Source organism: Cavia porcellus, unplaced genomic scaffold (assembly GCF_034190915.1).
Source record: "Cavia porcellus strain 051 isolate PalLab524CR breed Dunkin Hartley unplaced genomic scaffold, mCavPor4.1 scaffold_5, whole genome shotgun sequence".
NCBI classification, from domain to species: domain Eukaryota; kingdom Metazoa; phylum Chordata; class Mammalia; order Rodentia; family Caviidae; genus Cavia; species Cavia porcellus.
Window position 1 is genome coordinate 79,885,761 of NW_026947488.1, and position 26,083 is coordinate 79,911,843.

Consider the following 26,083-nt stretch of genomic DNA (forward strand, 5'->3'; position numbering starts at 1 on the left):
GGTAAAAATTTCCTTGATTGTCAGGTAATTTTCAATTTTATTCTTATTGACTGTATTCATCTGGTAGGTGATCACATGGCAAATTCAAACACAATCAATTCTTCTGGTTTATGTCTCTTTAAGAAAGATTATTTTTAGAATCTTTTTTCATATTCTACTGGTAGAATGGAATATCCTTCTCTTTTCTAATAACATTTCAAATGACTGAGTAGCATAGGGACAATACACCTTTGCTTCAGATTTATAATAATAAACAAGGGAGTTTACAGAACTCTACAACAGGTATTTTTCAAAAAAGGGAATCCATGGATAATTTTATGAGTACTAAAATAGCAAAAATAGAATGATTTCACTCAAAGTCCTTAATTGTATTACAAATTCAATTTTTCTTTATTCATACATGCCACAATTTTAGGTTCTAGAAAAACCATCATTTCATTTCGAAGCAAAGTCATTCCATGACTATCACATTAAAAGCTTTTTAACTGAAGAACTCGAACACTTTTACCTTCCTTCTGAACATCTTAACTGTATAGGGTTATATCTAATGCAGTTCAAAAAAGAAAGGACTGTGTGTTCAGATTTAACACTGAATTTTAGTTTTGCAAACACTTTCAACTCAAAAATTTTATTGGCTCATATTTAACTCTACTAAAGCTATTCTACTGGCATTATTTTTACACAGAACTCTGATCTGAAATCTTACTCCTACCAGAGGAGATACTGAGAATTTATTTACTAATGTAAATGTTAAGATAAAAATTAAGCAAATTGTATTTAAAACATAAGCTCATGAAATGTATTTAAAATGAAACCTGCTTTTCAGAATTTTAATAAACATGCAACATGACATGTAATACCATTAGCTACAAGCTGATGAATTGAGCCTAACTGAAAATATAACCATAGAGAATAAGTGGGCAGAGTTTTCATAGATTACATGCAATATCTTCTAAAGTCTAATGTATCCCTATATACTTATTACACAATTACTGAAATACTATAAACCCAAAGGGCAAAGAATAAGCAAAAGAAATACAACCCTGAGCCAACTGAGCAAGGTGATTTGATGAATCATTTTGGTATTAGTTTAAAGTAGGGAAAAATTGCATCCATATTACAGTTATGAGAAAAATACATAGAGTACCATCCCTTGTGAGACATAGGTGGAAGCTATGGTGAATTTCCAACACATGCACTTTCTCACGAGCCTTTTGCTCCTCTTGCTTTCCTCCCATTGTCAATACATTCACTCCCACTCTTTCCCAGAAAAAAAGTCAGGCACTGAATCCTAGTGAACCCCACATCTGCTCATTTAGAGAAGGTTAAGAGAATGCTAAAATAAAATAAAATGTGTACTGCCTCACCCACAACATTGAAAAAAAGCATTTCTGTAAAGCCAATTCTAGCTCCTTTGCCTCTTCAGAAATGAAATGACGCAAATGCCCACTACAGTTTAAAATTGCAGTTTAAAAATCTTAAAAACAAAACTTATAGTCAGGTGTGGTGGTGCAGACCTTTAATCCCAACTCTTGGGAGGCTGAGGCAGAAGGATCAGTGCAAGTTTGAGACCAGCCTGCTCTACAAAGTGAGCTCAAGGCCAGCCTGAACTGCATAGTGAAACCTTGTGTCAGAAACAAAAAACAGAAACAAAAACTTATGCTTCTCTTGCTATGTCTTGAAGTAAGATGAGCAGCAGAAAATTCACAGTAAGACTAATTGCTTTATCTGCTATTAAAATACATTTGCCACTTATTTTTGGTATCAACTTAGGTATAGTTCAATAAGAAAAGTTTATGAATCTTGAGCCTTCTCATGGTAAGTGTTGCAGTACCACATAAAACCTGCCACGGTTGGGCAGGCTCACAAAACACCAAGCCTGCGTGTGTTCCTGGGGAACATTACCTGAAGATCATAGCATTATAACGTTACCAGAGATAATGTAAGTAGAGTTAAATGATTACAGATATTTGTGTTTCCACCTAACACATCCTGGTAATGAAACTAACCAAATCATACAGCCTTACTTTCCCTGAAAATAATGTGAGTCTGCCTACTAAACAGGCTGACCAATGTGGTTATCAATCCACTTCATTAAAGGTTGAGCTGAAAAACAGAAGGCTGACATCATCTACCAGCAGCTTATCATGTTCAAAGAGATCAAGAGTTCTTGGTTTTTGCAACATCCACTGTCCCAAAGGCCAACACCATTGAGGAAGAAATAATTTGCATCATAAAGAATACTGAACTTGAACTGCATAACCCATAGGACTACCAGGACAGGCAAAAGACAAAACAAAAACAAAAAGACAAACAGGAATCCTCATCTCCACAATTGGTTTGGGTAAAACCTGGTTTTTAATCTTAGGACAGTTTCTCATAAACTTTTCAACCCTAAGTGTATTTTGTTAACACTTTAATTACAAAGATGTTAAATTTGTAAATATTTTTAATCTATCACTTTATAATTTTACTTAATGCTAACTTAAAGATCATGGGCAATTTTACTAAGGCAAGATCATACTAATAACATTAGTCTATGGTTTAAAGATTTCTTACTATTATTTAAAAAGTTTATGGTAATATTTCACTTGATTTCAACTAGTTCTACATAATTTTACCTAATTCCCTTGACCAAGGTATTAGGCATATTTTTTACAGCCCTCATTTTGGATAAATTTCCTGAATTATTTGCCTATAGCAGATGTTAAGTTTTTAATATTTAATGAGCATATCTTTACAGTTGGAAGATACTTAGACTGATTTTTAAAAAATTTTCCATGTAGCATTTTACATTTTGATTTAAAAAGGATATTGGGAAAGCTGTGCTTTATCATTCTCATAGGACACTAGAGTTATTTGTAAACAGTCTGATGCTTTTATGTTTTGCTAGGTATATGTAGATAACTGTACTTTCCAGACCATAACTCAAATTTTTAAAATTAGAGTTATAATTTGTGATACTTGAGATAATAATTCTCAATATCCTGATAATAAATATATATATATATTTTAAAATGGAGTTAAAGTAATTTTGAATGGAATAAGTACCCAAACATAATATACAGTACAATGTCATCTTTAGAAAGCTCAAAGTTAGCAAAACTACGCAATACATTGTGATCATATACATAATATATAATATATAATATGTATATCTTGCCAATATTTTTATTACATATTGCTATATATCTATATATATATATTTGTATATATAACAAAAATATTGGCAAGATCTACGATTGCTATAACCTCACTATGGCGAAAACATGAGGATGGATTTTAATACACAATTTAGCGGTAAATTAATGGGATAAATGAATGCATATACATACATATATGCCTCATTATGAATATTATTTAATTTTTAAGTGAGAGAAAATGAGAAGATTTAGATTATTTAGGAACAAATTCATAGTGGATGTATAAGAATTCCTCTTTTAGTTGGGAAAACATTATTTTAAAACTTTAGAACATTGTGTATTTTGACTTCACTTTTCATTGTGTTATTTAACTAATAGTAACTATTAAGTGATTTGTTTTCTGGAATTCCTAATTGCCACACAATATGTCAAACCATCTTTTCTAATAACGTTTTATGTGTTTGTTTCACTATTTTATTTTATCTTAAACAATGATAGAGTGATAATACTAGTTTTATTTAGTTAATAAGAAAAAGAAAATCTCAAATTATCCTGCTCATATTTGTATTGGTGACTTGTGGTCATATTTTTCATCAATGAATGCATTATTCCTAGAGGAATATTTCTGGAATTATTTTTTCTTTTTACAGAGACTAGGTGAAAGTGGACTCGGATATTCACTAAATCATGCGGGGAAAAAACCCTCTCCTTTTTAGTAAATCAATAGTGTAGAAAACAAGAACAACTTTAATTACCAAAGTCTGGAGGAGAGAACAATCTCAATTTCATATTCTATTTTGAATAGAATGAAAAAAACACATTACCATTTTCAGCAGGCTAGAGTACACAAGTGAAAGAAATAAAATTGATATAAAAGTTTGTTTCATAAAACATCAAACCATTTTTTTTCATATTTAAGGAGATGGGACATTTGGCTCATCAGAATATATTCTGAAATATTTTTTTCTTTGCTAGGTTCTGAAGGCCTAGTGTTAACAAGACAGATAGGCAGGCTGTCTAGTTATAGTTGGAAGGTCAACCCTTCCCATTGCTAGTTTTTTTTTTTTTTTTTTTTTTTTTTTTTGGCCTTTAAATAAAAGAAGAGCCTTGCGATATAGCTCAGCAGCACAAGCACCTGCCTGGCAAGCATAAAGTCTTGAGTTCAAAAATAAAATAAAATAAAATAAAATAAAATAACAACTTGTCTTGAGGATTTGGAAGATAAAGGAGAAACAAATAAAAGGCACAAGTAAACTAAGCTTAACTCAGAAGTATGAGTTCCAAGAATCTAGTCTGAATTCAAGCAGAGGTTAAAACAAAATGTCTAATCCTTTGAAAGAGCTCATTTGACTTAATTGATTCTCAAATGCATATGATTTGAGTAAAAATTAAAAAATAATTTAAAAATTTAAAATCCTTTCAAAAGCCACCTTGAAATAAAATTAACCCAGAAAGCAAAATTACCCTTAGCTTTCATTAAATGAAAGAAGCAACTGATAACCTTTTATGTCTAACATATTCAGTTTCATTTTTGATTTGACAAAACAAACAACCTTTACTGTACCTGACGAGGTGTTCTTTCTGATTTACTCCTACACCATTCCCAATCTGAAAGGTCTGGTTTCTGACTCTCTTCATGCGATAGTCTTCTTTCTGGACCTTCGTAAAAGGTGGCTTCTTCGTAGTTAATATTACTTCCTGTTTTGTCTGAAAATGCACACTTTTCTTCATCAGGAACTTGCTTAGCCTCTATAACATCAGTATTTGTGCATTTGTTAATGCCTTTTAGTGTGGAGCTGTCCAGAGAGGGTGTGGTGCTGATTTCTACTTTTATGGTGTTGAAGATATTACAATTGTCTCTCTGAGAATCTTTTGTAGTTTCACATTCATAATTCATCAGGTTGTGGTAGGATATAGAGTTTTCATCATCATCATAATAATCTTCATGTGCTATTTTATAAACTCCATAACTTCGTTGGAATGACAGATTGAATTCAAAGCCTTTTCTATTGGCTAAGTGAAAACAATAACAAAATTTCACTATTAGTAAAGCAGATGTAAGCAAAAATAAATATATACAGTGAATATAAATAGAAAGTACATTCAACTTAATTATTATGAGTTAAAGTTACCTTCAATTACTTCTTGTCAATTATACAGAACAATTACACCTTTCAAGATCAAATCATCATTCTATCTGAGCCTAATTTTTCTCATTTGCACAATGATGGGCTTGAAATACATACAATCAGAAAGAACCAGAACCTTTCCAGTCTCCATCTTTAACTTTTTGTTTTTGATTTTTTGAGATAGAGTCTTGCTAAGTAGATCAGGGTAACTTGACCTCACTATGTAGCCCATGCCAGCCTCAAACTCACAGAAATCCTTCTGCCTTGGCCACCAGTGTTGGAATTACAGGTGTGCACCATCAGAACGTCATTACAGGTTAGAAAATTCAGGTTTTTTCAGTTTTAGATTTTTATTTTGTCAATTCTACATTTATCTTGGGATATGGTTTATAAATTTTACTTTCTAGCAATTATTAGTAAGTGACTTGAAGATTATAAATTATTCAGCTAAGAATTCCACCAACAAATATAACTGCTTTAATCCCTACATATATACTACTTCTGGTATTTGCATGTTTATAAACTCATACATTAAATATTAGACCACGTTGCTATACAACTTTTAAACTTTTCCAAAATAAATGTGCATTCTGGTAAAACGAATTTGGAGCAAATTTGTAAAACACGAATGAGTGTATATTTCTGAACTGAAGCATTTTGCATTGTCTATGAGAGTGATTAATTATAAGATGAGGTTAGCAGGAATGTATGAAACATAAATACACTACTATTCTAGATATAGTATCATTGGTGGATCTGATGCAAAGTCAGAATAACAGTAAGAATGTGGTAGAAAATAATATTTTTGTGTGAATCGCTAATCTTTATATATTAAGAATGAATTTAGAGCAAAGTGGAAACCAAATACAATTTAATGTTCTGGTTTTCATTTTTTTAAAATCTAGCTTTTTTTAAAGAAATTTTAAACTTTGGTAGTTATGTGTTTTATAGTCAGATACTATCTTTGGCAAAATATATTATGAAAAGCTGTAAAGTTTGTATGGGAATAATATGTAAAATTTGATTCACTCCACAACATAACCTAGTGCTATTACATGATTCTATTAACGCTGAAATGTTCCCAGGATGGAAGACTTACAAACTAATTTTCTTGACTGAAAAATAGAATTTGTCAGTGTCGTTTGTTATTGTTTGAACTAGAATACAAGAAAAATTTCTATTCAAATAGAATGGAGAAGAAAGAACAGATGATCATATTTTGTATCTTGTCTCATTTATATTTGTGTTACATTTACAAGTTATGTAGCCTGGTAAAATTAACTTAGAATTTTAACCTAGTTTAAGAATCTGAAAAGTAAAGACATTAGAAGAATGATTTAATTATGGATGGGGTTCCCTTTACTCCTAAAAAGATATATGTGACATGTTGGCAACTCAAGACCATTGAGGAAACAAAAATGTCATAGTCTCAATTTTATGATTAATAGTTGATAAAATTGATGTCTGTGACTATATATTTTATTAGTTGTGCATAAATCTGAAATGTATGAAGTATAAATGAGTAACATTTTCTTTTTTTTCTTTTTTATCCATACCGGGGATCAAACTCACAACTGCCTGCTTGCAAGGCAGGTGCTTATGCTGCTGAGCTAAATCCCCAGCCCCAAGTAACATTTTCTTAAGAGTGTATGTTAGCGGAGAACATGTCTCCATGTGACAAGATGCAAGAGGCAGTCACAGATAAACTATGAAAACAAAGTCGGATTGTGATTGAGACTATGAAGTGATAAATATTCTAAGCCTATATAGAATATATCCTTTAACATATCAGTAATCCAAAAAGTTTATTGGTCCTATTTCATAGTTGAGAATACTAAAGTTAATAAGCTAAGACTATCTATCTATCTGGTAAAATGATTTGAAATTTAAGCTAAGACCAGGATTTGAGTAAATTACCCTTTATATGAAATTGCTTACTGCTAAGCAAATTTAGGGAAAAAAACCTGTTACTAGAAGTGGAATGATCAAGATGGGTCATTTTTGGGTCAGAAATATATCAATTATAAAATATAAGCAATGAAAACATTTTCATTAATTATTTTTCTAAACACAAAAGGGTAAGTTCTGACTGAGGTAACTAATGGGGATAATAGGTTATAACTATTACAGAACTGAGAATTTTAACTACAGGTTGATGTGTGTGTGTGTGTGTGTGTGTGTGTGTGTATTTTACTCTTAGAAAAATATGTTAAAAATGACAGTTTAAAGCTATGCTAATGTATAATCATAGTAAAGACTAAGTATCTTTAGGCTCCTCAAGGCAAAGACATTTAAATAAATTTTGCAAGTACTAGGAAATTGAACCCTAGACCTTGTACATTCTAAGCAAGCACTCTATCACTGAGCTACCTCACCAGTCCTTTAAAAAAATTCATTTTTTTTGTGACAGGGTTTCATTAAGTTACCAAACTTAATGAAATTTGTGATCTCCTGGTTCAATCTTTTAGTAGCTGAGAGTACAGGCATGAACCACCGGCCAGAGGACTTTATTAAAATTATTAATAACAAGAAGGAAAAAAACTCAAATGTCAATAGGGACCAAGTAAGTAATAACAAAGGCAAATGCTAGTATATTATTCACCTTTAATACCACTCCCTCTCTTTAAAGATCCAGCTAATTGTTGTGGCAGATGGAGATGGAGGCTGTTTTGACAGCTATTCTGATTTTTTAAAAGAAATCAGATGCATAGGTTGTGTGTGTGTGTGTGTGTGTGTGTTTGAGACAGGGTCTTGCTATGCAGTTTGGGTTGGCCTTGAACTCATTTTGTAGCCCAGGCTGGTCTTGAACTTGCAACAATCTTCCTGCTTCTGCCTCCTGAGTGCTGGAATTACAGGTGTGCAGCACCATGCCAAGCTTGCATAGATTTTTGATGTGAAATATTCTTATCTTAAAATTTTGGCCCATAATTAAGGTTGGTTAAAAGTAACTCAACACTTATTTAAAAGCCACGTCTTAAGCTAATTTCATGTGAGTTTAAAAAATACATGAAATTCAGCTCAAAGATCATGAATTGGGAACTTTTGTTTTTTACTAAAAATGCAGTATAGCGCTAGATGCAAAGTGACAATTCCTCAAATAAGTATTTGTACAATGAGGGCGTGAGAGAAGAAGCAAAGTGACCAGCAGGAATCATGCTTGGCATAATAGGGAGAATCACCCAGTGATTGTAGCTGAATAGAATATGATTTCTAAAAATATATATATAAATTTTTATTTATTTATAGGATACAAACCTTGATAGCACTGGGATTTCTGACTTTTGCTTTAATGCTCACAAAGCAAATAACCCTAATTTAATTAGCTTTAAAACTTTTGTGTGGAGATCTTTCATTAACTAATCCCTTTCAAGAAATTTAAAGTCTAATATATTTTGAAGTTTACATGATGCTTCTGAAAAATAAATATAATGCTGCGTTTGTTATGCAAAGCAAGAGCTTCACTGTTTCCAACTTTAGATAAAACATGAATTAACTCTAGTCTTTTGTTTTTAATTATGTTTTGTCAATTACCACTTTGGACATACTCACATCATATTATAAAAATGAGTACTTTTGCAGAGTGATATCACTAGACACTTCGATTTTGTGAAAAGAGGAAAGGTAAAAATTTGATTTTTATATGAGTTTTAGCTGTTCTTATAACTTGAAAAAAATAAAACATCTTGCCAGGGAAACCAACCGAGTTTGAAAACCCTACCCAGCCCATATGTCTACTGTGAGAGACCTCTGTGTTAAAAAAATCACTGAAATGGGAAGGAGAATGAAAGATAGGGGTAGAGGGGATAAAGAAGAAGGGAAAGGAAAATAAAAAGATGTAAAATGTGTTATGTATTTGTACTAATTCCTCACAATGGGTGTAATAATTGTGTACTGCAAATGTGTACTAATACAAATAAAAATATTAAATTTTAAAAACACCCGTTTGGAGATATGATTAACATAGATTATTGTTGGGCACAAGAGAATTCATTCTTATTTCTGCAAACTACCTTTTAGTGCTGAAATTCAATTTCTGTTTGCATGTATCTCAGTTCTCACTCACTGAAGCTGAAATGTAGAATTATATGTATTTACACCTGCCATTTGAATCTACTGCAAATATGAGCTAGAAAAGATATTTCCTTTCCTTTCTTCTGTAACACACAGGTAAGTATTGTAGAGAAGGATATATTGGTTTGGTTAGGAGAAAAGGTTTAAGCATAGAACTCCTGAAGAATGAAATCTGTGGTGCCAATCAAACAATTAGCCTATCTGCTGGGTCACCTGTGGGACCTTAGAACTCTGTTGTGTCAACCTAGCAATAGGACATTTACAGAGGCTTATTATACAGTGAAAATCCATTTTTAACTCCCAGAATTTCCCTATTGCCTTGCTTGGATAAGAGGAACTAGAGACATTTGAACTATAAACATCTTAACCTGTATTTCTTACCATGTTTTATTTTTAAAGTGCTACATCTTCTAAGACAAAACTTTGTATTTTAAGTCCTCCTCTGGAATTTTAAAATAAATTAAAAGTAATGTAGATTTTAGAGGAATAACAATAACAATAATTTGATCTTAAAAGATGTGCTCTTAATTTAAAAAGGTTAGCAAGGGTTCTGCTAGCTTGATTGTAGTCTCTTTTATCTTGTGCAGTGCGGATGATATACAATTGACTGAGACATCTGCAATGATATTACTTTGTTTTGTTTTCTGTTCTGATAGGGCATGCCTCAGTTTTTAAAAATGCCTGTCCAAAAACACTTACTTAATACTTGTCATTTACCTGGCATGCAGATTATTATCTTCTTCATAACCTTTACAGTTTTACAACAAGGATGATTCAATAGTTTAGTGGCAAAATACTAATCTTTGTTAGACTGTTGAATCAAATTTGTAAATAATTCCTTACTGTTACATGGATTTTCTTTTGATAGAACTCATGACCTCATGCTTGCCAAGCAGTCTCTTGTGCCACTGTGCTAAACCCCTGATTGTTACATGATTGTCATAAGTACTTTTATTTTTAATTTTCCCTGCGTTATTTCTCTGTACATTAATCTTTAGGAGCATATCATTATAAGTTCTACCATTACTTTAAAGACAAATGAATTTAGTATCCTTTTTACAAACTTTTTTATAACATCCTTAAAAATACTTTTTACTTGAAAAATGTCTAGTTATTTTACCTTTTAAATGTTAATGAATACACAAAATGGCCCGTCTGTGACTAATATTTATAAAATAGCTTTGTTGTGGAATTGATAGTGGAATGTACTTGATTACACTCCAATTTTCACAACCTTAAAAATACCTTTCTTCCCTGTCAAAGAATTTGTTTATTCTGAGCAAATGACAATTAGTAGAACAGTTAATTCAGCATATATTAATACATTCTTAAATTTATTAGATGGCAGAATATTCTGTCTTTTGCCTGGAACAACAACATAGTATCCTTTTCCAATATGCAGCTCATCCCTCAACTTTTTCTTTAAAATGTGGGAAAAATTATGTAGTAGAGTTTGATAATTAGCCCTGTCTCCCAGTGCCATTATTGGTGAATTCTTCAACACACACACGTGCACACACACATATAGATACATACACACTGCATATATATAACATATATATTATATATGTTATATACAATACTATATATGCAGTGTGGTATAGATGAATATATAGCTATGGTTAAATTCATACATGAACACCCAATGTCAGATTCCACCATTTGTATTCCTTTTATTCCTTGGAATTAAGGGATTTTGTGCTTTGGTAATAACAAAAAATAATTTGGGGACTATTTGCAGGCACTCTTACTACTTTAAAAACTTTCCAGAATCCTTAAGTAAAACAAGGAACAAATTAATGAAACCATTTTTCTTCCTGTTGCATTGGAAAATAATGGATTATACCAATAAGTTTTGCCCGGGATATAGCTCAGTAGCACAGAGCCTGCCTGGGCAGCTCGATTGTGATTTCGATTCAGGTATTAAAAAAAATTAACGATAAGTTTTTAATTCCTTTCAGGACATGAAAAATCTCTTTTTAGATGCAGGTTTCTTAGCAAAGTCATTTTTCCATAAATTGAGGAGGACATTTACTATTTATTCTGGTCTACAATATACTAGATACACTCTCTGGTTTCCTTTGTTTATCCCATGTTGCACTGAATAATTTCGTCTCTTTCTCTCTTACCCAAAATAACCAGCAGTGCAAATACTTTCTGGAGTTGTTTGAAGCATGACTTCCTTTACAACCCACCACGACACCAGGCTGAGAATTCATCAACTCTTCTTCACTGTTCACCGGTTAGATCTGTCCCTGTGCTCTTCCTCCTCTGCTCAGGTACTTATCCAGCAGAGCCCTTCTCTCTTTGATGGCATGTGTATTGCTCAGAATCACCCCACCGTGGAGGACTTACTTTTTTTCCTATCAGATGCCTCGGGGTAAGTGTCCTGCCTGCAGTTGATGATGCAGCCACAGGGCAAGTGGGTCCAGCGTTTGGACAAGACAAACACTGGGGTCACAGTGGCAGCCAGCAGGGTGAGCAGAAAGCCGAGGGACTCGAAGGGAAGGCACTGAACTCCCGCCACGTGCTTGACCACCATATGGATCTGGAAAGGCCAAAGAACTTCAGACCTCGCTCACTAGCTCATTTTCCACTTCCCAAGCCTCGCCTGCAAACACACAGCCCCAGTCCTCTTCTACAGTCCCCTTTCCCGGGACAGGGCTGGAAGTGTCGTCCTGGGCCGGAGCTGTGGAACTCAGGGATGGGCCATCGGGAATGGACAGGACGCACCTGGCCTCGCCAGTCCCCGGGGTACTGGTACTTTTTGCTCCTGAGTGGGTCTGCACCCGCTGCGAATTAAAAACTCATGGCGTGAAGCACAGCATGAAGCTGCTACCCAGGGAAACAGGCAGGGGTCCGGGGGGGCCGTGGCTGCACCTCAAAGGCCTTGGCCACCGCAGGAGCCCGCGGCTGCACCCTGGCGCTCCAGTGCCTGCAGGACGCCTCCGCCGCTCCTCAGCCGGGCTCCTCCCCGAGGCTCTACTCGCTCCGCTCCGGCTCTCACACCTCTTCCTCTCCCTGCTGGGGATCGGATGCGTCCTCACGAGCGGAAATGGGGCAGCAAGGGACGCAAAGGGCAAAAGGAAAAACCTGTTTTTTTTTTTTTTAAAACCCTCGCTCCTTTTTTGAATAGTCCTAGATTTTGCTGTGAAGCACGAGAACACGCTTGACCACGACAGAAAACTTAAGTGGCTGGAGACCCAGAGTGCTCCTCTACCCCTCGGTTCTGAAGAGGTAGCCGGAAATGCAAAGGCTCCCCGGTGACCAGCGCGACCCCGGAGCTGCCTCCCTTCAAAGTGCGTCGCTGCCACGCGAAGAGGACCGAGCTGCGCACCTCGGGGTGCCCTCCCGGCCAACCCACTGGGCTCCACACACCCACACCGCCCGCACACACACACACACCCGCGTCAGGAGCAACGGCAGGCACTTTTACCATCAAGGGCAGCCAGAGAACGACTTTTGTCAACGCTAGGATCAAAGCGAAGCGCTTCTGCGCTGTGCTCCTGGCGAAGCTCCTGGTGCCTGGCTGTCCACGCATGCAGGCTCCGGTCCCGGTCCTGGTCCCGGCGGCAGCCGCCAGATCCGGCCCAAAACCGGAGTCTGAGCTCGGGAAGCACGCCTTAGGGCCGGGCGGAGCGGGCCCTGCAGCATCCTCCGGGGACAGGGACAGCGCTGTCCCTACAGTAGGAGGGGTCCCCGGAGTGGAGGCTCTGCGGGAGATTTCCTGGTAGTAGGCGTGGAGTCTCTGCGGCTCCTCGGAACACAGCAACTGATGAATGAGCGGGACCGAGAGGCCAGCCAGGAGTCCGAAGGCCGAAGCATACACGGCGAAGAGGAGCAACACGTAGGAGCTGGAGCAGTCCACCAGACAGCCCCAGGGCGTGCGCACGAAGGCGCCCCAACCACAGAGAGGGAGCGCGGAGAGCACCAGGCTGGCTGCCCACACCATCAGCGCTGCTCCGAGCACCTGGCCGGAGCGTTTGGATGCTGCCTGACTTTCCGCAGCCCTGTGCATTGTGTAAAAGTTATAGGAGACTAGAAGAGTCGCCTTCAAGTTGCTCGAGAGGCCCTGGCATAAATACAGTAAGGCAGAGGTGGTGCACAGAGACTGGAAGTAGCCAGGGGCCTCTTTTGGCCACTGCAAATACATGAAGATAGTCACAGAGAGAACGCTCATGAGATCATCCACAGACCAGGACGCCACAAGCATGGACACAACAGTCCTCCTCTGCAATTTCAGCAGAGAAACTAGTGAAAAAATGCTGCCTGTCAGAGCTGCAAGAGTCATTGCACATGTCAAGCAAAAAAGACAGATATTTAGAGTTCCTGGAGAATTGGAAAGGTCCGTAGAATTATGGTTGTTTCCCCACAGGCTAGAGTTACTAAAAGACATTGTACTTTACCAATATTAATTTCCCTTCTCAGTGAGTCTGATTCTCTCAAAAGAAAGCATGGCTGCTGCAAATAGATGTCATTTCTCCCACCAAATTTCTCTTTAGATGTTTCCCTGGTCAGTCCTGTGGAAAGCAGTCAGGCAAATGTCCTTTAGATCTGACTCAACCCGTGTGTAAAAACTGGGTTCCAATTCAGGCATCAATAAAAGTTTTCAATATTCCAATGAAAAACAATCAAGCCCAAAAATCCCTTCCACCAAATTTCAGGTCAGGAAGGCAAAACTTCTCGGATAGATTAAAAAACAATGATGGCTGGATCTTTTTGGGTCCTCTGGAGCAAGCAGCTCCCAGCTTATCAAAACTCTATTCACTTCTAAGAGCAATAAAATGCATTTGGTTCCGGAGGAGCTAAATTCAAAGGCAGAGAGATTATCAGTTAGGTTTCAACTCTGATGGCAGGAGAAGAGGGAGAGGTAGAAGTGGGGAGAGGGAGATAGAGAGAAGAAAAAGGAAAGGAAAAGGAAGAGAAGGAGGGAGGGTGGGAGAGGGAGAGGGAAAGAGAGAGAGAGAGAGAGAGAGAGAGAGAGAGAGAGAGAGAGAGTCAGTCAGAGGGAGCCAGAGAGCAAGGCTCCCACCCGAACCTTTGTGTTCTTCAGTCAGCCTGTGATCCTCAGAGCTGCAGGAAGGAGGAGTCAGCAAGCAGGAGAGAAATGGAGAAAAGGGAGGGGAGCTCAGTCAGAGTACGAACGAAATGATGTATATCTCCTCAGCCTGCCTCATTCTAACCAAGAGTCCTCGAAAAGCCTTCCCCTTTGGTTTTGACCTACAAAACCAGACCAAAGATTTGCTCTTGTGAACTACAAATATCACCTTTGAGAGATCTGAGTTACTCTCATAACTCCTCCTTTTATTCTTATCTGAACTTCCACATTTCATAATCCATTGAAGAAAAAAATATCTTCAGTGCCATGTGTAAGAATGAGATGTGCCAGAAGTTTTTAATAAACAGATTGTGTCAAAAAGCTAGTATCACATATTCTTATTTGTGGAAGCTAAAAAAATTGATCACATAGAAATAGAGTAGAATAGTGCTTACTAGAGGTTAGAAAGGGTAGGGGCAGGGGCACAGAGGTTGGATAATGAGATGGGTCAAGATATAGTTAGAAGCAGCTGCTACTAGTGTTCTATACTACAGAAGAGTAACTACAGCCTAAAACAAGCTTTTATAGACATTAAAATGAGCAGAAGAGAAGCATTTGAAGTTTTCCCAAACACAGAAATAATCATCTGAGAAGTTAGAAATGCTAATTACCCTGGTTTGATCATTGCTCCATTTTATACATATACTGAATTATAGTGAACCCTATAAATATATGCAAATATTATGCATCAGTCAAAGTGAAAAATTGTATTTAAGAATGTTAGACAGTCTTTATTATATGAAGCAAGATTATGCAGGATCTCTGGGTGGGGTCATACTAGCTTTGCATTAAATTCTGTTATGATCAAGTAAAGAGGGTGTCATTTCAATAAATGGTGCTTCTAGTGTTTATGAGAGGTGATAACGTCATACATAGAGTCCGAGAGGAAGTCTACCTCACAAATAGTTTAAACCACATTATTTATGATATTATATACAATAGTTGCAACCCTGAATAGTAAATTTTAGAAAATGAATGGTTTAGCAAAGAGGTAACTGACAGCATTAGTTCACGTGGGCATTTTTTCTCAGGATGCTTTAGGATAGCATTTGTCCTCGCTCAGCCTCAGTATGATGGCTGCATTTCCTGAACGGAAATGGGAAGGGAGAAAGGAAAGTTGGTGTAGCAATAACTTAAATGAAAGAAAGTGGTACTAGAACTCTGATTATGCCTTTAATTTTTGGAATATCTGTAGCTATATTTTAAATCTGAACCCATTGCCAGCTATACCTTCCAATCAACATAGGGGGCAGTTTGCTTATCTTGCTTGATATGTTGGTTGATTTTTCCTTTCAATCAGCAAAATGGAAAGAAACAAAAATCCACACCAGGCGTTTAGTTTAGCCTTCTTCCGCCCCCTACTGGTAGAAATGCAGCCTGGGGCACTGTGAGTCCAAAGAGTTGGGGGGATTTTAATTTTGAAATGATTCAGAAATCACAATGATAAACAGGCGTTACTTTTTTTAAAAAAAATGTTTCCAAAGTTCTCAGATATGTTGTTTTGCTTCTTTTCACAGGCCATACTTTTTTGTGTCATAGAAAAAATACTATTCTTCATTATGGTATTTAATCTTGGATTTTCAGTTGGGTTGAACAATATCTGTCATAATTAAAATAGAATAAATGGCAATTAATAATGGTTGCTGAAATAAAATTTCAGGCCATGGAGGACTCCTTTTATTATTATTGTCATTTATGGATTTCCTATTAAATATAGATTTAGAAAGTGACACAACTACTATGTTGCCTTGGCCTCCAGGATATTATAGAAGCAAGAATGTTTATTTTAGCACAGTAGCAAAACTTGGTAGTAAAGTTGTAGTCAGAAGGAAATTAAAAGATAAATCTGAATTTGACTTCAGATTCTGATATTTCTGGGTGAATATTTTAAGTTCTTCCTGTATTGAGAATTAAACCCTAGATATTTTCACTGAGCTACATCCCGAATACTTTTTGCTTTTAAGTTTTGAGACAGTATCTTTCTACGTCACTAAATTATCCAAGTTGGGCTTCCATGTGTGATCTTTCTGCCTCAGTCTCTCAGACTGCTTGAATTAATCATACTCAGCTTCTTCAATAAAACTTCTTATGTTTTCTCTGAGTGTTTGTTTTGTTTCATAAAGGGTTTTGTGGATGCAGATGTAGTTCAGTAGGAGAATGCTTGCCTAGCAAGCATTGACTTTGCTCTGAAAAATAAATGATTTGATTGGAGTATTATTATTATTATTGTTGTTTGGTTCCAAGAATCAAACTCATGACCTCATGCTTGACAGGTAGGCACTGTGCCACTGAGCTAAATCCACAGCTCCCTGATTGGATTCTATTTAGAGAACTTTCCAGTTCTAAACTGGATCATATTGTTTTTAAAATTCAGTTTAATTTTATCTTAATTTTATTTGTTTGCATACCTCAAGCTAATCAACATAGTCATCTATGAGGTAAAAGTTATTAAGAGTAACGCTTGAGTTCTCGTTATTTTCAATCTTTCTCTGCTATGATAGGTTGCAGCTTCTTGTCATTATGAAAATGGTCTGAAGACTCAAGCAGTCTAGAATGCTGAGCTGTCCTGGACAATCTGTGAACCTATGGAAAGCTTTATATTGTGATAAGCAATATTTGTTGTGTAAATCAGCCCATTATATTTAGAGGTTGTTATTGAATGGCATCCTAATTCATTTAAATATGGTTTTAGGAAAACTTTTCACCTGTTTTGTAGATGGGACAGCAGAGGCTCAGAGAGGTTAAATGATTTGATCCAGGCTTCACATTAGTAAGTGGTGGAGATAAAATTTAAAATTGTAGTTGGAGTCTGTATTTTTAATTGGCACACATTTTTTAGTAACTTTTTCTTAGGTGTCCCATGCTTAGATACACTTCAAATGGATGTTGATTGTCATAAGACTTTAATTCTGCTTTCATTTTTATAAACCATGTTGGAAAGGTCTCATTTTCCAAATTTTTAAATTGTAATGTCTCACTAGTCTTTAAGATTTATAATAGATTATATATGTAAATAATAGAAAATGGGTATTTCTTTTTTGCATTATATATGTATTATGCATTATTAAAACATAATTTTATGCTTTATAATACATTATATATAGCATGTATATTTCATCGTGCATTATATAAGCCCATTAAATATTTGTTATATACATATGTATACATATGCATATATAAAAATAAATGTTGAATGTTAATAACAAAATTATAACACTTCTCTATTTTAAAACCATAGTACTATGTAACCAAAACATTTTTGAATTCTGTCCCAATTTAAGACTTTTACTTATTTTCAAATTGAATTATCTCACAAATTATCATATGTATACATACATCCAACATATAGTTCAAATTTTACAAATGTAATAAACAAATTCATAACATGTATAATTTTATATGTACAAGTATATTCAGTATGTATAACTGCATATAGTATATACTATATGTAATTGTATTATGCATGAGCAATATAATATACACACATACTCTATTTCAGCTGATTTTCAACACAATCACTAGGATTTACATCATAAAAAACTTCATGAGCTACCACGTATCTAGGTCCTCTATTACAAAAACATTTTTAAGACAGTTTTGCTAAATTGCCCCATACTGTATAATTTCCTACTATTATCACATCATTATGAAAAAGGACAGAATTCAATTTAGATCCAAGTCAGAGAGACTAACTTTTGAATATAATCTTCAGAGTCTTGATAAATGCACTGTAAGCCCAAAGGTAGCCCTAAGTGTTTGTGAGTATTGTTTTCTCAATTAAAAAATTCTGTATTTTTTAGCATACTCCATCGACGTAGTTGGAAGTAGGAATGTATGTGCACTGAGACACATATAAGTGTGCATATGTGTAATGTTGAACAACAAGAGGAAAAAGGCTTATCATAAATGATCACTGCTTATTCAATTTTACTCATTCATTCTATACATAGATCATGACTGTAGAAGTTGTGCAATATAACAAATAGTTGTTATAGAGAGCTGTATGAAGCTATTGAATAGATTCAAAGTGACTGAATTCATACCATACAATAAAATATAAATAACATACCACAAACATTTATTTACTGAACATCTAGTTGAGTCTCTAAAATTCAGAAGTCTACATTAAACAGAATATAATAATTAATGACCTTGTGAACATTGTTGAATAATTTTTTAACTTTTTAAAAAAATTTCCCCCCTTTGAGAAAAGTTTCATCCCAAGGGATTCAATACAATAAATATTTAGTGCCTGGGACCAGAATGTTCTGATACACATCAAATTGACCAACCCTTAAATTAGTAATGAGATAATGCTGAAGAGGGCCCTGTACTTTATTGTTTTGAAGTCCATTTGAACTGAAAAATTTCAAAGAAATTATTTCAGTCTGGTACCTCAGGGATAGAATACTATTGTGAACATTATTATCACTATAAATGATGTACATAAGAGTTCTGATACTAATTTTGTGGGTTTTTTTCATTAGGAAGCCGGTGAAAACTCTTTGCTAGCTATGAGAATAGGTTTTGGTTCTGATCTGCGTCAGCTTTCTCACCATTTTGCATAGCCTGTGTTTTTGATTATTATGTTTTGCTCCCTCTCACTGTTCCTGACCCATACTTGACTGTGCTGGGATATTTCTTTAAAACAGTCTTTCAGTCTTTTAGCATTTTCAGAAATATTTCAGTCTCTGGATCTGTAATTGTTCAATTAGCTTTAAGTACTGAAATGTCATCAACTGTGTTCCCAAATATTGCTGCTCTTCTAATTCTTTGCAGAATGAATACTACTCATTGCCCTGAATGCAGCTTTTACCTCTGTGCTCAGTGAGTGGCTTTGTTTTCTAACTGGAGCATCCTGGGCCTTATTTGAGTGTCATCATCTTGTCTTAAAGGACCAGAGTACCCAGAAATATATTTTATCTTATGTCTTTTGGCAGGAAGATTAATTTTTTATATAGAGGTCCTAGGCTCCTCCCATATGGTAAAAATAACTTTGAAAGATTTCCTCATTTTATTTTAGGAATTAGCAAGCCACATCCTGTTTTTGTAAATAAAATTTTAAGGGAAAACAGCCCATCCATTCATTTATATCCTTCAATGCCTGCCTTCTAAATTGAACTCTGTTGTAAAAGACACTTCTTGAAGGAAAAATGTTAATTTTCAGCTTATTTCAAATAGGAAAATTTCCATGCAAATTTATGTCTGAATGTTTGGGTCACTTGTGAGATTTAGACATTTTTATAATCTCCCTATCCTAATACACTAGCTGCATAAGTATAATTATGTATTATATTTCTACGTAAATTATAAGTATTAATAATAACATCAATAAGCAAAACAATTCCCACAGCTGACATTTATTTAGGTTTTAATATGCTGCATATTCTTACAAAGAATTTATATATATTAATTATTTAATTTGACAACCTTGCTATATGAATATCAGATTTTGCCTCATTTTTTAGACAAACAAACCAAGACAGTTTAAATAGTCTATCTCAGTGCATACTGCAAGAATGTGAAGGGTTAGGATTTGAATCCGGTGCTGTAGCTAGAGTTGATGCCTTTCTTGGTAATCCTTCAGTTTGCTGCCCTCCAAAATATCTGAATTGAGTAAATTGTCACAAAATAATTTTCCTTTTGGCCAATAATACTACCCCAAAATGTACCACCTGGGGTGGATTCCTAGTGCCAGCTTTGCCACTGTTTGAACCTAGTTGTGTCCAGAGACCTGCTTTGGAGAGGCAGTACCATATGTACTTTATTTTCTTGTTCTGTTCTCTAGATTTCTTGCCTTTGCAAACTTCCCGTCAGCCTTGATAAATCAGAGGAAGTTCCGGGGAAGAGAACTTCTTTAGACAACACATATTTCTTACAATCTAAATCAGTCATAGAAAGATGCAGATGGCCTCCTGATTTTTCTTTTCATGTAGTATCATAGTGCTCCAAAGGCTTTATAAAAATCATGCCAGTGGCTCTGACTTCCCTAGGGAGAAGTAAGATTTCTTCCGTACTTTACAGCTGAGACGTTAGAGTGTGCAAACAAAATCACTTGTTCAGGATGAGACTGCAGTTCAGCAACTGAAGTGGAAATTAAATCTACCTCCTTCCATTTCTCACTCCTTATCTGCTCACAAGGGCATACATGTCTCTGGGCTATGTGGTAACAAACACCCCAAAGCATTGGGCATATTGAAAGTGAAAAGATTATTTATTTATGAAGGATGTTTAAAATCTTAGAAGAAAGAAAAGTTTGTTAAGGTCTTAGAAATAACAATCCTGCAGAGGTGAAAAGTGCTATTGATTTTCTAGTCACTGTGCTGGACAAGCTGGAATCTGACAACCTGACTATTACTTGTCATTCTCACTCTGACTGTTTTGAATCCTTCAACAAGCCACTTAGTCTCACCTGTGGCTTAGTTCTGTCTTTGTAGGCAGAATAATAATACCTATCCGGAAAACTTCAAGGTTTTTATAATAATATCATCATGTCTTAGAATAATTACTGATGAGATTTTGGTATACTTGCAACCATAACTGGTTGTTTCCTGTTAAGTGTCATAGTTCACTGCTATAAATTTTGAGTTCTCTATTTTTAGATGACAGTAAGAAAAGAAAGAGCTGTGATGTATCTACTACTTCCTTTCTTGGCACTTTGACACCAATCATAGTCACAAGGTCATTGTACACACTTCCCCATTTTCCATCTGATACTCTGATTAATAAGCCATGCGGTGAACACCAGGAAGTGGGGAGAGGGAGAGATACAGAAGATACAGCAGATTTGAGGTGCTTGGGGGGATACATTGGGGTGCTAGTGTGTAGGCATCAAGGTTGGCGACGATATGGCTAGAAAAACAATATCAGGAGTTAAGGCTGTACATAAAATGAGAGACAGATTCCATACTTTATATTTCGTGTCAGAAATTATTAGAGATGAAGATCATTAAATCAACTTGCAGATGGGTTAAATATAGCAATAAAGGAATGGTGAACAACAGGAGTGTAAAAGAAAACTATATTTTTCCTTTGCAGATTTTATATTAGTTTCATGTATACTCACAAATGGAATGATATAGTCATATAATCATATTCAAACATGTCTTAAGATTTTTTTCTTGGATCATATTTTCTTGGAGATCACTCCATATGAGCATTTCTTTCTTTTCACTGCATTTTGTACTTGATTGTATGGATAGACATCAATCAGTAACATAGTCACCCATTATCATTAGCAAATATGATCTATGATACATAAATGTATGTGCTATATTTTCAGATTACTAGCAACACAGTAGGGTTTTTATATTTTTCATCTTTCCTTGTTGAAGAACACATTCTCCTCCCTTTCTTTTTTGTTTTATAAAACACTACTGAGTGGACATTGTACACACACGGAATTATCTTTTTGCAAGTGCGTACACCAGATAAATTGTTTGCATTGGAACTGTTGGGTCAAAGTTGATTCAAATTTTGACAGGTTGGATTTCATATGTCTAACAAATCGCACCAATATAAATAACATAAAATTAGGTATATTAATAGTGCTCATGTCTCCCACAATCTCAGTGGTACTAAGCATTGTAAAAATTAAAAAAAAAATCTGGGAATCAATCTGCTAAATTAAAAGAATACTGATTTAGGGGATTCTGAGGAGATGTCAGAGGAATCTGTCTCCCTATCTAGACAGCAATTGCATAGGCACAATCCTTGTAATGCAACTATTTTGTAACTCTAGGGCCTACCAAAGACTTGAAATTTCCAGCAGAAACCTTAGACAAAAAATTTTTGTTAGCTTCAGTCAAGTTCGGCTCTTGGCATCATAGCAGCTATCCATCATCCACCCCTCAGCCCTGTGACAGGCGTCGATGCACACGTTTCTCTGGCAGCTTGCACACAGATGCAGGGGTTTCTGCTCTGATTAGTGCTTCTTAGCACATAACTGCAGACAAAAGGAGGAAAGCCATAGTGTAGCATCTCTCCCATTGTCTAAAACTCCTCCTTCTTTGATTAAATTGAGGTGAGTTAAAGGCCATCTCCCAGCCTTATTCTTGTCTTTTTTCTCTCTTTTCTCCTTGTGGAAGTGAAACATAAATGACTAAGACATTTAAAAGCAACTGCAATTGTGGAAAATTACAAAGTGCTCATAAAGGAGTTCACTTCAAAATAAAGATGGGAGGTTGGTAACATGTTTATTATTATTGTCAAGTATTACACAATTATGTGTGCTATGCTTTCATATCGGCAGCACAGTATATTTGTTTACCTACAAACTTGTGAGTCATGTGTCATGCTGTGACATTACAATGACTATAGTGTCACTAGGCAACAGGAATTCTTAAAACTATTTTATAATCTTAGGGGGTTATTTTGATATATGTGGCACATTGTTGATTATTCAGCACACAATTTGTATCTGTCTACAAGGGCCTCTCTTTAGATCTAAGATACAAATATATTCAAATTGAAAATATGGAGAAAGATATTTTACATAAATAGTAACCAAAAGAGAGTACTGATGGCTATCTGAATATTAGACAAATTTCTAGAAACACAAACCCTATGAAGACTAAATAATAAGAAATAATGATTATGAATAAACATTAAGGAGATTAAATCAGTAACCAGAAATCTTCCAACTAAGAAATGCTCTGTCCCTGATGGCTTCACTGGTGAATACTACCAAACATATAAAGAATAACTAATACCATTGCTACCCAAATTTTCAGAAAATATTGAAGAGAAGATACATCCTAACTCATTATGAAGTTAGCATTACCCTAGTTGAAAAGACACACTAAGACACTACAAGGAAAAATAAACAAAACAAAACAAAAAACTATGGACCAATAATCTCTAAGATCTTCAATGCACAAATCTTGAATAAAATGTTAGCAACTTGAATTCATTAGTATATTAAGAGGATTAAACACCATGACAAAATGGGTCATATTCCTGAGATATAATAATGGTTCAACATGTGAATATCATTTAATGTAGTGTCCAACATTGATAAAATGAAGTGGGAAAACACCTGGTCATTGCAATTGATGCAGAAAAAATATTTGACAAAATTCAGTTTCATTTCATAATTAAAAGAATCCAGTGAACTAGTAATTAGAAAGATCTTAACATCAGAAAACAAGATACAAAAATCCTAAGCAAATATAATATCCCATAGTGAAAGACTTAAAACCTTTATTCTAATATTGGGAACAATATAAGAATTTTTGATTTCACTACTTCTGTTCAACACAGTTAGACATTTTATCACTTAATTTTTTAAAAAATACTCGTATAAGAATCTCATACTGCAATTACTGCTTTAATCATTTTTACATACACAGTTCATTTGTATTAAATATATTCACATTATTATTATCTCCTTCATCCTCAACTACTACATCATTTTCTAATATGTTATCACTATATTGGGTTTCTTTGAAAAGACAAAGCTTACTCTTTAATGTCTAGTTTAATTTGTTCAAATTCATATCTGTGAAACTCAACCATGCATGATTTTGGGCATAGTGTTTTATTCTTTCTCATTGTTGTACAATATTACATTTTAATAGCATTTAAGCATTTTTATCAATACCACTGCAAATGAGCATTTTATGTTGCTGCTCATTTGGAGTCACTATAAACAAGTGTTTGTCAATTTTACCCTGTTTACAATGTAATACTTTTCTTGACAGAAGACATAGGATTTCTGCTTCAGAAAAAAGGACTGCAGTAGAGTAGCCAGAGCATCATATTGTTTTGTCAATTTCTCTAGCCCAAATTCCCACAGGACTCATACAGAGAGTCAGAGAGTGCAAATAATTTCCAAGGAGCACTAAACACTTCTCTCCTTAACTCTGAAGGGAGACAATTTCTTGCAAAATTGAAAGCAAACCTGCTTTCTACTTTGGGAAGAGATAGTTTTTTTTTATTTTTTAAAGCCATTTTACGTGCAAAGAACAATGAAAAGAAAATAAAGGCCTCAGTGTCTTTTTTTCACAAGATACACAGAAACATGGAGAATTTCTCTCCTCCCAGGCGAAGGAATAGGATGCACACAGTTATTATTACCATTTTATGTATGCCTAAAGGTCTTACCTAGCACTTTCAAGAAAAATAGAAACAGGGACTTGAAAGAGAAGAAAATAAAGGAAGAAAATTACCCTAATGTATATATAAGGTGATCATAAATATAAATGCTAAAATAATCTACACACAAATTACTACTACAAAGAGGAAATTTAACTTTTGCATACAGGTTCAACTTTAAACACTCACTAGTATAAACAACAAACTGGAAAACCTAATAAATACTTATTTTTATAATTTTATTCTTTGAAGTATTAGAAGTTGCAAGGCATCTGAGAAATTAATTTAACCAGGAACACTCAAAACCTATGAAAGCTTTAATAAAGGAGCATAGGAAATGATCTAAGTGAAGAGATCTTCCATGATTCCAAAAAACAATATTATGAAAATGACCTGTCTAAATTTATCCATATATATATATATATATATATATATATATATATATATACTTAAAATCTCAGTAAAATTCTAGTTGAATTTCTTGAAGAATTGAATAAACTTAAAATTCATTTGGAAAAATTGCAGTTTATAAAGAGCTAATCAGTTTCATAATAAAGAAATAATATTCACATTACAACAAAGCCATCATTACAAAGGTAACACAATACTCATACACGAACACATGGACTACCAATGCAACAGAGAGCTCAGATTGGACTGTGCAGATACAATATGTTGTATCAGAAATGTCACTTCACAAAGCCTGGTTTTAGGGTGGGCAATGATGGGAAACTGACTGATTTTATGGAGAGCTATAAAAAAATCTTACCCTTCTATGACATATAAGGGTGCTTTAGACAGATTAAAGTCTTAAGTATAAAAACCTCTAAAGTTTCTTTATAAGCTATATTAGTCAAGTTCATTCTAATTACAACTTGTAGCCTAAAGAACAAGGCAGAAATATTGAGGTTTTGACATGAAAATTAAGCACTTCTAAAAAATGAACCACAGAAAATTTTTGGAGAGACAACAAAAGTATATAATATTTTTTTTTGCAATTCTAGAGCCAAAAAAGTATGGTGAATGTATTCCTAAAACAAATTGTTCCAAATCAACATCTGGAGGAGCCATCCCAATAGTAGAAATGGACAAAGTGCATGAACAGGCAATTTATCAAAGAGGATAATCCTAAAACCCAAGTACATGAATGTCAATAATAGAGAAAAGTGAATTGAAATCATGATGAGCTACGGTTATTTACTTTTCAGATGGGCAAACATAAGAAAACTAAATAGTGTCAAGATTTAGCAAGGATATGGAAACGTAAGAATCTATTCTTGTTGCTACTGGGAGTATAAATTGTCAAGCAGTCTGAGAAAGTTGTCTGGGGGAAGCCAACGCAATGAATTCTCCAACTTCATACCTATTATGTGCTAGCTGTATGACACTTTTCATTGTCATTGTTTCATTGTGGACATTTAATAGCATGTTCATTATAGCTTTAGGTGATTGTGGTAAACTGAAAGTAATCAAAGAAGATGTAAGTAAAATGTAGAAGATAATATGCAAACAGGAAAAAGCATTGACTTGTACACAGAATGATATGG

The 26,083-nt window shown here is 34.9% G+C and overlaps 1 protein-coding gene across 1 annotated transcript in view; it reads right to left on the minus strand.

The window, feature by feature from the left end:
- Positions 1-14,395, minus strand: part of Gpr149 (G protein-coupled receptor 149) — an 80,210-nt gene extending 65,815 nt beyond the window's left edge. The window contains exons 1-3 of the mRNA XM_003476567.4: positions 12,780-14,395; positions 11,699-11,891; positions 4,708-5,156 (exon numbers count right to left, since the gene is read on the minus strand). Coding sequence (XP_003476615.1) covers positions 4,708-5,156; positions 11,699-11,891; positions 12,780-13,739 — 1,602 coding nt within the window. The 5' untranslated portion in view covers positions 13,740-14,395. The remainder of the gene's footprint in view (positions 1-4,707; positions 5,157-11,698; positions 11,892-12,779) is intronic.
- Between the last annotated feature and the right edge of the window lie 11,688 nt (positions 14,396-26,083).